The 12,718-nt window shown below is 39.3% G+C and overlaps 1 protein-coding gene across 1 annotated transcript in view; it reads right to left on the reverse strand.

Moving 5' to 3' along the window:
• Positions 1-12,718, reverse strand: part of SYT10 (synaptotagmin 10) — a 33,331-nt gene that overhangs the window by 15,782 nt on the left and 4,831 nt on the right. Inside the window, exon 2 of the mRNA XM_053977964.1 lies at positions 5,285-5,642. Coding sequence (XP_053833939.1) covers positions 5,285-5,642 — 358 coding nt within the window. The remainder of the gene's footprint in view (positions 1-5,284; positions 5,643-12,718) is intronic.

A 12,718-nucleotide genomic window follows, 5' to 3' on the forward strand; every position in this document is an offset into this window, starting at 1 on the left:
CTGATTCCTGCACCACTAGCAAGAAACAGCATGTTAAATTCCTTGCAACTCTGAATACAATGATGCATAAACATATGTGTTTATGGGCTTATCTTGGCTCATGAATCTGAATGGAAAGTTGTGCTGTTTCTACTATGAGTGAAATCAAACCCCTGGAGTGCCATACAACTTTAGAGTAGTATAAAAACACTGGACAAAATGCTTCACAGCATTTATCAGCAGCAGACTACACTATCCAGTCTATTTTTTAGGCATTTTCACATTTCTTTAGTACTACCCTACCCCAACAATCTGTGTTGCAGAAGCTTACAACCTCCTCCTGTGAGCACACTTAGCTGCCATTAAAGAACAATCCGATTGTCAGAATTTCCTCTGCTTTTTGCAATCAATTGCTTATTAATGCCACAAGTAGCCTTGCCTTATTGCTTGGTTCCCCTGTGGTGTTGTGTTCTGAAAACAAGAGATGTCACAGCTGTGTGTTTCTTTCTTTAAAACAGAAATGCAAATTGTCCATTTGAAAGCAACCAGGACTCATTTCATAGATATTATTTGTGTTTTTGCTGTAAGTGAAGAGGTTGCAGAAGGCAAGAAGCACAAAACTGCTGCAGTTCAGCTGAGCAGAGATACAAGAGGGTAATCTGCAGCTATTAAATAATAGACAAGAACGTTTCCCCTTTCAGCTGTTTCAGTCCTGCTAGGTGCAGGGAGCAGTCCTAGCTCAACACAAGAACAGGGCAGGGAGAGCTACACAGTCTAGACTTGAAGTAGCTCAAAAACCCCAGGTGTTTGGATGTCAAATTTAGATGAACACTACACCCCTCTTGTAACACACTTTGTCTTTCTTTCTTTACAGATAGACAAGTTGAAAGATTTTCTTCTCTCTTAAATGTTAAAACTACTTGAATTCATACTGTCTAATTTCCACATTGGAATGGAGTGAGGAATGAAAAGGCCCTGACTGGTCAGAAAAGTAGAATATTGCCCTCATGGAGTGGCACAGCTGTTCTTGTGCTTTTTCCCTCCAAGAAGCACTAGACCTCATGGGTATGCCAAACATGGGGAAGGGGCTGAACTCCACCCAAGATGTAGTGCAATAAATTGCAGCAGCATTTTAGGGACTATCTTTTTAGTATCTTTGGCTCACAATGGGATCCAGGAAGACCTCTATTACTGCTGCTTCTGTCAGTGCTAAGGAAACCTGGGCAGAGAGGCCTTCCTGAGTGCTCCTCACACCTGCAGCTGTACTACTGAGGTGCCCAGATGATCACAGAGTCATAGCATAGTTTGAGTTGGGGAGGACCTTAAAGATCATCCAGTTCCAATCCCCCTGCCATGGGGGTGTTCAAACCCTGTTGTACATAAGCAGGGGCTAAAACTGCCTCTGCAGGGGAAACAGTGAAGCTGATTGTACAATATCATTTTGAGCAGAAACAGGTACATGACAAATTATCTTTTCTTCAACTTCTCTTGCACTTTTGACTATCTGGATTAATGCAATCAAAAGCAATATATAAGACCCCAAATCTATAATTTCTAAGGTACCAGCTTTCTTTTAAATTTTCAGACTTTATGCACTTCAGATGCTCTACTGAATTGTTGTGAGATGTCACTAAGTAAAAGAATTTGTATGGCTGTTCCCTGTGGGAATCAGCAGCACTTTTGCTCTAGTAAGCCAAAGTCCTAATTACACAGTGCCTAGTATCTGTTCTGAGTCACAGCATTTCGCCAAGACAGCTAATTGGTCTGCTAATTATTAAGATGTTTCATTGTTGTCATGGCAACATGTTTATCTTCCTTTGTTCTGCAGTAACAAAGGGATTAATGACTGTGATAATGAAATACAAGGATGTCAGAAAACCAGGTTGTTAAAATGTGGCAGAGCTACCAACATCTGCAAATCCAGGTATGTCAACCTCTACTGACTCTAACATGCAGCACTCCTATAGAAGTCTTGCCTTCCATAACAGAACAAATGCATTTTGAGTGATAGCAAATTTGCATGTAAATCTAATATAAGACTGTATTTTCATGGGCATAGTGACACTATAAAGCTGATTTCTAACTCAGTAAGACTGTCACATCTCTGACAAGAGGGAGGGATAGGATGCTGATTTATGATATTACTTGAGATTTATGAGGGGTGACTTGGGTCTAGCTTTCCTAGATGACATTAGAGCAATCTTTTGGCCCAAATCCAGAAAAGAGCATGATCACTCATGATATTTTGACAGAACAAAAGCTTCTCCTTGCAAACACTAAAATCAACATAGATGTTTGTTTTTCTTTAACCTTAACAAACCCACGCACCTCACTTTTGCCTTCGTGCCCCTTGGGAACTGACTGGCTCAACATGTTCCTTTCCAGTTGACACTAACGAGCAAAAAAGCATGTTCTTGGAAAATACAGGTGAATGTTTAAAGAATGGATTTCCATAGAAGCAATAAACTATATTGCAAAATGCTATCACAAAGGATGGGAAAGGGTGGTTCTCAAAAACACAGAGCAAAATTATTTGCAAATGAGCACCACTGCTGCAGTTCTTCTGCTGCAGTGGTTAGTAGGTAACAAAGACTAAAGAGCTTTTAACAAACAGGTCTTTTCATATTATCAGGGACTAGGAAAAATATGCAGTTAAAACTAAACAGAAATGTATCATTTCCCCATACTAACATGTCTCTGTGTCAAATGTACAGTCTAAAAATTGTGATTGGGCACATTTGAATGTTGTTCTGATTGGCTTATTAAAATCCTCATGCTTCAATTACATTTATTTTATTAAGAGCTGATGGCTGCATGAAGCCATCACAGAGCTGGTTACAGCCCTTTAATTTGCCCCATCTCAGGTGAGATCAGTGTACAGGAGACAATCCAGACAGCAAATGGTTCTCTCAGACCCTTTGTCAATGGAATGCATTTAGGAGAGGGTGCATCTGGATCCCTCAGGACTCCTGAGGATAACAAATCAGGGCTGCATTGAAGATGGTGCAAGAGAAATTGTGCTGCCTCTGTATCTGCCTTTGGCTCCTTTTTATTTAGAGGCTCCCAGTCAAGGACTGAGGGGCCAGGTTTCAGTCATTTTGCTGGTACATTGTTGCCAGCTAGGCTTAACACAAAAAAGGGAATAATTCAGAAACCTTGTCTAAATATCCAGCCTTATTCTCATATGTGATATTCTTAGTAGCAGCAATTAATATGGGCTGTTAAGTTGGGACTCCCTTAAGGCAGGCAGGGTGTAGATAAAATGTGTTTACAAACAGAAAGATCACAATTTCTGGGTAATTTTTAAGGCACATGCCATTCTAAACATGTTTTGTAAAAGGATGAAGAATTTTTCATCAAAATCTAAAAGAAGGTGATTCCAAACACCCTGTTACTGATTGGCTGTAGTGGGACAGTTACCCAAAGCATAGGCATTGTCCCTTTCAGAGGAGATTAACACTGATAATCTTGAAATAAAAAGAAACCTCCCTTACAAGGTTGCAGAAAGACTGGTATTGATAGGAGGTTTTGCTTATGTAAAACTGTCCTTGGCTTCACAAATATTTTGTATTCATTTAGACCCCAGTCCAAATCACTCTAGAGACCTGTGAGAATATTTTCACTGCCTGAAATAGATCTGGAGCATATCCCTGGAACTTCTTTCTTCCCCTATAGTACCACTGAGACTATTCAAGTCCATTTGCCAGACAGCTATTTCTTCTGTCTATTCAGGAGGTCAGACAGTCTGAATACTTGGATTTGATGGATAAACTCTTTCAGTTAATATCCTTTTAGGTAGCAGTGAACTAGGTAATGAGCTTGCTATGCTAAACTGTAGCAATTTTTGTTCCTCTGTATTTTGTGCAACGGTTACAAATTCAAAATTATCCGAGTGTTGTGGGAATGTTCCTCAGTGTTTGGATGCTGTGCGCCTGTTCTGAGCAGATGGATACAGTAGCAGGAACCAGATATAGTCAGGGTAATATGGCTTAAAGCCAGCTGGACAGTCTCATAATTCAGGAGATGCTTCAGCTGCTAAAGTCAGTCAGACCTCCTCTGGCTGGAGTGCTCTCATTTTGGGAGCTTCATGTGGCTTCCTCCTGGCTGTTCTGTGAGTTTGGAATAGCTGGGAAAAAGCACTTGAGTACTCACCACCATAACGAGTGCACTGAGCTGGCAAAACATTGTCTTTAGGGCTCCCAGGAGGCCAGCAAAATATGTGCCCACTCAGTGTAAAGCATGTGCCTTCTCCTCCTTTTGCCTCTAATAATTGTGAATGTGAGCCTTTCTTTCGTTTGTTTCTTTGGGTTCAGTGGGTTTCCTCATTTGGTTGGTTTTGGTTTTTTTGTTTTTTTTTTTTTTTTTTTTTTTTTTTTTTTTTTTTTTTTTTGTTTTTTTTTTTGTAATATGTGTTTCCTTAGCAAACAGCATTTTGAGAAAAATGCTACTTCCTACACAGTGTCTGTACTGTAAATTATGACATTACACAATACTTCAGGTGCCTCTTTTAGCCTTAATTTTCCCAATCTTTGCTTATAAAACAATCCCCTTTTTATTTAGAATTTGATCTTTGCAGTTCATTGTTTGTTTCCATGCATTAAATTTGCTGACAGTGTTTGAAGAAAATCCCATTTGAATCTGTAGATCCCTGCATGTCTTCACTGCTTTTCAATATAAAGTGGCACCTAATGCAAAATTAATTTTTGTGTCCTCCACTTTAATACTAAAGAAACCACTAAGGAATGCTGTGTGTTTGTCATTTATTTATGGACCTATATGGAACCTGTACAGCTTTAAGATCAGTCCATAAGGATCTATATTTTTAGACTGTAATTATAATTCCTTCGTAATCAGCAAACCATGTCTTCAGGAAATGTGCCATCAACAATGAGTCTGTCATTTATTTGGTTGAAAGGGAAACTTTCATCTGCAAAAACAACTGATATATCTATAAAAAAACATATCTGTGAAAATCTAGAGTTGCAGTTCTTTAAAAAACCACTGAAATCTGTTTTCCTGTAATCAAAACCCAAAAGAGAAATGCTTAAAGTGGCAACATCTATCTTTACAAAGTATTGGAAGATGTAGATTTCACTTTCATATGTTAAAACGATTATGTAACTGAAGGTACACTAAATGTTTTGGAATATTCTGTCCAATGTGGTTTCACATTCACATGACTGATGTTTTACCCATAACTTCTAAGAAACCTGTGAATAATCCCAGATCCTGGAAATTTTCAGCAGTGTTCCTGCTCTACTTGTTTCTGGGAAAGGTGCCACGAGTGCGAGTGCCTCTGACTTACCTTGATGAGGACGTGGGTTCCGTGATCTGCCTCTGCATCCGAGCATGCCTGATCAGGTGCTCCTTCAGCGCGTTCTGGACCTCTGCTGGTATATCAGGTGAAGTGTGGCTGATTTTCAGTGCAGCTTCAAGCACCTTGGTCGTAGCTTTCCCATTTTCTTTGACTTCCTTTTTCTCGCTGTTCTCCAAAACCTCCGTGGGAGCACTGGAGTTGCTCTGCGGGACATTACTGGCATTGGAGGTGAGAGGTTTGCTCCTCCAGCAGGGCCAGCACAGCTTCCAAAAGACAAAAAGCGAGACCACCAGCAAGGCAAGTCCACAGAAGCTGACAACAACTGCTAAGAGACTGACTGAGACATCTGCAAGGAATTAGAAACAAAAATCATCGTGACAGACAAACATGCAAAGAAAAAAAAAAATTAAAAATTACACAGGCAAGGAGATAGAAGCTTTTTTATTATTATGCTTGTGTAGAGCTTTAAAGTCCTATTTAAGATTGTGAGGTTTTTTTTTTTCTTTTTAATATTTAAACTTGTACCTTTAAGATGTTATTATTTTCTAATATCTGCTTTACAAACACTCCTTTAATTGCTCAGGCCAAGGGCCAGTATGTGTACCACTCACCACATCTCAGACATCCTTCTCAGGAATTTTCCTTCTCAGAAGTAAGGAAACAATCCTAAAACCTCCCAGCCGGTGTTGGCTAAAGGACTTTGAGATCAGTAGGTGACAGAAATATTGACCTACTTTGCTAAAGAAAAGTTGTTATAATCAAACAACAAATATCCTCACTGAGATTTAAAGCAAACACGTGAGAATTCTGTTCCCAAATCTAGATTTTGAAAACAAGTGCCAATATAGACAGCCTTCTCCTTAGAGGTAACATACACATCTCTTTACTTACTGGTTTCAGGTGGAGGACACAGATGCTGAAAACATCAACAACTTTAATTTCAGTCAGAGGTTGTTTATGCTTAGTTCTCTAGAACATATATTTAGAGCATCAAGAACATATTGATGAAAAACTTAAGCCACAGTCAACATTTTCTATCAGTACACATGAAGACAGATTAGATCTGAACTTCTAGGTTGATGCACAAATTTTTTTGAGACTTGCCAAACTTCTGACTCTGTGTGCCAACTGATTCAGAAACATTTTAAACCCTAACATTTAGACGTAAATATGAACAAGATAAAGTCTGTCATAAATAAGAGATTTCTGTGGTTAAATCATCAGCTCTGGACTAAGGCTGTGTCAGACCAAGATAGCACAGATATATCACTATCTAAAACTCTGCTGTGAAAATGCAGCTGACTTCAGAGAACACAGTGAAATGCCCTGAGCTGTACAGAGATCATGCTGTGGACTGAGCTACTCCTGCTGCCCTGTATTTGATTTTGCTGCCAAAACTGCTTAGAATATCCAATACCCTGGCTAAAGATAGAAGGACAGATTTCATACCAACAAAATTCCATGGACACACATGTATTTTAGGAGATGGTGGATCACCAGGACTGCCAGTTGAGCCCTAATTAGGAGTTTTATTCTATGTGACATGCTTCCATTTGATTTTTCCAGTATCCTGTAATATTATAACAAAAAAATCCCTTTCCTTTTCAAAACAGCTTTTTTATGTGCCTTAAAATTATTCACTAAACCCTGCTTAAATATCCCTCAAGTAATGGCTGCTGCTGTTTGTTACAACAAGTTTTGACAGTTTAACAGCTAATACTTTGTATCCATAACTCCAGGCTACAGGCTACTAAACTGAATCACTGGAAAACTGCAAAGAGAGCTTGAGCATATTTTTACAAATTTTCACATGGGCAAGAAGGTATAGATTAGCTCCATGAAACATTATGTACCTCACCAATGCTTATGATAATTGAAGGCAGAAAGATCAAGCAGAATGGTAAAGACAGAAAGCTGAAGGTGAAAATTTGGGAATGTTTTCTTTATTAATATATAATATCCAGATGCATCTCTCAGTAACAAACACTGAACTTACGGACTACTCCTCATGAAAATGTGTGAGAAAAACAAAAATGTATAGAAAATGTTGTAGTTTGGAAATCATACCCTCCCAGTCAATTCCAAGACATGGATCAGGAATCAGAATAGGAAAATGATCATTCTTAGTGGGTGGTTTGGATGTGCCCTTCTGTTTCAGCAGACAACAGACATCAATAGCAAGGAGAAAGGCTCTTGCATGACCTCAGTTCCAGGGAATGGTCTGTAGTGGGTTGATTGGCATATGCCAGAGGCTTATCAAAGCTGCTCCGTCAGCCCCCTCCTCAGATGGACAGGGGAAAACTATAACAAAAAAGCTTGTGGGTCAAGATAAGGACAGGGAGAGATCACTCAGCAGTTACTGTCATGAGCAAAACAGACTTGGGAAAAAAAATTTATTACCCATCAAATCAATGGTGACTAATAAAACCAAACCATAGAACACTTTTCTGCACTCCTCCCTTCTTCTGGGCTCAACTTCACTCCTGCTTTCTCTGCCTCCCTGCTCTAGCAGTACAGGGGGATGGACAATGAGGCAGCATCAGTTCATCACACATTGTCTCTGCTGCTCCATCCTCTGCAGGACTCCTCATGCTCTTGCCCTGCTGCTCTCCTGCAGTGTGTGGTCCCTGGCACAGGAGCCAGTCCTGAACAAACTCCAGTGGGAATCCTTCCCACACACTGCTCCAGGGTGTCCCTTCCTCTGGGAGCAGACCTTTGGGAGCAGACTGCAGGGTCAGGAGTCTTGCCAGCAAACCTTCTCCATTGAGGGATCCTCTCTCTTTCCACAGGTCCACACATCCTGCCAGGAGCCTTCTACAGGGTGGGCTCCTCACAGGGTCACGGCCTCCTTTGGGAATTCGCCTGCTTTGGGACTGGGATGCTCCACAGGCTGCAGCGGTGAAGACCTGCAGTGGGAGGCACTTCACTCTTACACCTGGAGCTCCTCCTCACCTCCTTCTTCACTAACCTTGGTGTCTGCAGAGCTGTTCTTCACAAATTCTGACTCCTCTCTTCCAGCTGCTGATACACAGCAGATTTTTTTTTCTCCCTTCTTAAAAATGTTTTCCTTCAAGTCCTGTGTCTGTGGAGCTTGGTCTAGGCCATCCTGGAGACAGCTGGCCTTGGCTCTGTTGGACATGGGGGAAGCTTCCAGAAGCTTCTCACAGAAACCTCCATACTGCTACCAAACCTGGCCAGGCAAACCCAATGCACAGTCAAAAGTGAATTTAATATATTCATACAGAGGTAGGCCTCACTGAAGAACCTTCTTTGACATATTGAACCAGACCAATTGTCAGGCAACCTCCCCAGATTTTTTTCTGTTCTCAAAGTGTGACAAAAAGTAGAATGCTTGAAAATGTTGATGGTCTGCCAGAAATAAATAAAAATTAAGGGAAAAAAAAGAGAAGAAAACAAAAAATAAATTCAATTTGGATGATTTGCAATATTGCCAGCCCAGTTTAGGGATGATTGGCATAATTAGGTTATATTTTGAGAGGAAGACTTTTAGAACTGAAAATTGTAGGGTTTTTTTCCATTTGGAAAATGTCGAAGGAGGATGTTTTAACAACTTTGGAACTGCTGGAAACATTTCAAAATCAGAAATATGAAAATTGATCCCTTCCAGCAGAGCTTCAATTTGATGAATAGATACTATCAGCTGAAAAACATTGCATCAAAGCATTTCTAGCCAATTCTAATTTAAGTTTTTCACTGCAAGACATTTTTCAAGCCTTCAAATAACTTCTTGTCTTCTTTCAACACCTACTCCTGTACTTCAACTTTCTCTAAGCTGTTTTTCTGGATTTCCATTAAGCTACTTCAAAGTTGAAAAAGCTCCCAAAACCTTTACAGAAAATATGTTTTATATCTGTAAAATAATCCCATGAAACATCTAAAGTCTCATAAGCAGAGATAAAGAACTAATTCTATAAATAATTGTAGTCTTAATTTTTTGCTATTTTATTAATAAATTAAACAGCCTCACATATTGAATTTCATAGTGCAACAAATGCAGGAAATATTTGAATTCCAAGAAAACTGACCAAAAATAGTTCATTATGAAAAACTACTTGATCACATTTATCGCCACAATTTCTATAAAGCAATCACAATGCCATAAAATAAAAATTGACATACAAAGCATAATGTTTCATGTCCTTCCTTCTGTCAGTCACCTAGTTGAGCAATTATAAGACATTTGTTGTTATGTGATGACTGAAATCATCTGAAGGGCAGTAAAACCCTTTGTGTGTTAGGCTGGATACGTCTCTTATATTAAGGCTTTATAGGAAGTTTGGTTGAAGAATGTAAAACATTAAGAGGAAGTTCTGTAGGCTTGGAGCTTCTTCACACCCCTGCCAAAGAATCCTGATTGGGAAGAAAAATGGGTACTGAAGGATGGGTTTGCTATCAGACCAGGGTTGCACTTCACATACAAAAGTTTTATTTTAAGATATAGAACTAGTGACAAATTTAAAGAATTCCTAAGTTTTTAAGGGCAGAGGAGATAATGCTGGGAAAGTATTAATTGTCAACATTGTGAATAATGTTCTCACTGGTCCAAAAGAAAACAATAACAGTCTTGAACAACTCTTTCTGAATTGGTAATTGCAGATTATCTGCAATGATTTAGATTTGCACAGAAAAGGACATCCCTCTGAAAATTTAGAAATATTACAGAATTATGCATTTCCCATTCTTGTTCTCACGCTTGGTATACTCAGGAATGTCAAGAAGATTTTTGTTCTCATACCATCCCCTTCTGGTCAGTGGGAGATCTTCCAATGACTTCATTTCATTCTTGGTGAAGTCCCTTTACTGACATTTGTTGTAAATGTCATATTTCTAGTCTTGATAAAATTTAATAACTGAAAGCATCCTGTTTCCTCATGGTTTGTATCTAAAACCACTCTTTCAAGATATGAAATTTTGGACAAATTTATATTACTCATTTAAGAAAGGCATGTCTACTGAGAAGCCTCGAAAATTTTCTGTATTGTAATAAACATGCTCTGATGCATTTCTACCATAAAAGTCTCCTTGATAGCCAGTCTTTTTCATCAAGCAAGCACTTCAGAAACATCCCCATGTGTCATTCTTTCTTTTTTTCTTTTCTGGATGCTAGGTAATGTCTTGAGCATTGGGTTTGGTACTATGGATTTCAAAAATTTTTTGTTTGGAACTTGCCTCAGAAAAGTTCTGCCCATGGATCCATTTGCAAGCATGCACATTGGCAGACTTCCATTTCAAGACCAAATTAAGGTCACTTACATTTTAGGCAGCATATGCTTCATGAGGCTGAATTTGGAAAAACATACTCCACAAACCCGTGATCTTGAACGGAGACAGAAACACCACACAGAGCTGTGATGTGGATGCCCAGGTGTATGAGGGTCAAGCACATCTGAAATGAACCACATTAAAGAGAATGGATTCTTCCCAGAAAAGGAGCAGGGGTGAAAGGAACACCTGGGGAAAGGAGGGATCTAGTCTCTTCTGGCCCATTTCTTTGTCTATATCTGATCTTGGTTCTCTTAAATATTTAAAGGGTAATGTCTGCAACTTGTGTTCAAACATATTTTTCTTTAACTTTGAATTTGTTCTCTTGTTCATCAAGCCATAAGGTACTTCAGCCTTCCCATAATAAAGGAACTCTTGTGTTTGTAACACCAGGAGTCAGCTCAATCAGATAAATTAATGTCTCTGATTTTCTAGGATTTGAAGGGAAGCAGGGCCCTTATAAATTATAAAAGGTCTGGGGCCAATAAATCTCCCCCATCCCCATGAAGATGAACTAGTTGGTTCAACCCATCATTTCTGCTGATCAGTTTTCCTTGGGGAAATTTTAAGCACATAAAAACTTGCTGGTATTAATTTTTACTCTGCATTAGTAGATCTTCCACAATTACCTCTTCCACAGTTACCTCATCCAAATCCCTTCAGATGGGGACATGATGCTCTAGCATGCCTCAGAAAGTGGCAGATGCAGAGTCTTGTATTTTCTCTCTCAATCGGACCCTGTCAAAACACCTGACTTAGATATCAAATGGAAAAAAAAGCCTTTCATTTAAAAGAGTTGGTGTGACCTCCTCTCCTGTTCCCATGGAGAAGCATCCTTAGAAGATCTTCCTCAGACTTTTACTCTGGCCTTATTGTGAATGTGTTCCCCCCCTGTTAATTCATTCTGGTGTCTGAATTTGTTCCACACAGCCACCACCATCTTCTGGCTGGTAGATTACTTCTTAATGCTAGCAGAACTCTATGATAGCTTTTTTCCAGGAGGGGAACCAAATGAATTCAGGGAACACTATGATTTACTGCATGATCACAGCATACAGAATTATGAATTTCTTGTCAAAATCAATTTATCTAAGCTATATTAGAGATGATGGTTCTCACTTTTGCCTGGCTGGGTCCATAAATTATTGGTCTTCTCTTTCAAGCCTTTTTCTGGCCTACATGCTTTTCTGCTTGTTGGCTCTCAATCTCAACAGGAGGGACTCTCTGCTAGACCCACACCTGACCATTTTCCTTTCCATTAAATGAAAAAATCTACAGCCTTAAGCTTGGTCCCGTGCAGTTCTCACACTTTTGAGGATCTCTTTGTGTCTGCAAGAAGCCCTCCCTATCCTCTTTCAGTTAGAACACTCCATGAGCTCACTGGACTGCTGTTCACCACAAGCATACCACAAGCATACCACAAGCTGTAAGGAGGTTCATGCAGCTCAAGTGTCATCTTTGAATTGTCATGGATGTGTTTATTCTTACCCAGCATTATATAACAAACATCTCACACATGTGACAGCACCCAGGAAAACACTATGTCTCTTCATCATCTTTTCAGATTTGTTCTCCAGATGGTATAAATCTTTCTGTATTTTTCCCCCTGTGTTTCTTTACTAAATGTGTATAGAGGAAGATTCTTTTGTAAACCTCTTGTTTTTTCTGTGTATTGCTGCTGTTTGCGTTGTTGTGACTGCCTTCACATTTGCTGTAAATAAATCTGGTCTCAGTGGTATGTTTACCCCCCTGTTTTGCCTTTATACTGCTGAATTAGATGCATTTCTGGTTTTCACAGCTTATTAACACTGATTTTGTAAGTTACGTTTTTCAGTAACCCTGCACTTTTTTCCCACCAAGCCTTATTTCTCTGATAGTAACATTGATCTAACCAGGTGATGAACTGTATGGTAAATAATTTGCTCGGTCTGTTAAGGTTAAAATGTTTATTATTTGATTTTCTCACATTCCCCTGTAGCAGAGACACTGTTTCATTTCTCTGTAACAGAATGCTCACTTGTTTCACACAACAGTTACTTTATCACAAAGAAAAATGCTCCTTTCTTGCATGACAATCCTACACTGAACACAGTAGCCCTTACATTTGTCCAAGCCATTTCTTATCCCCTTCATGCTTAC

Source organism: Vidua macroura, chromosome 5 (assembly GCF_024509145.1).
Source record: "Vidua macroura isolate BioBank_ID:100142 chromosome 5, ASM2450914v1, whole genome shotgun sequence".
NCBI classification, from domain to species: domain Eukaryota; kingdom Metazoa; phylum Chordata; class Aves; order Passeriformes; family Viduidae; genus Vidua; species Vidua macroura.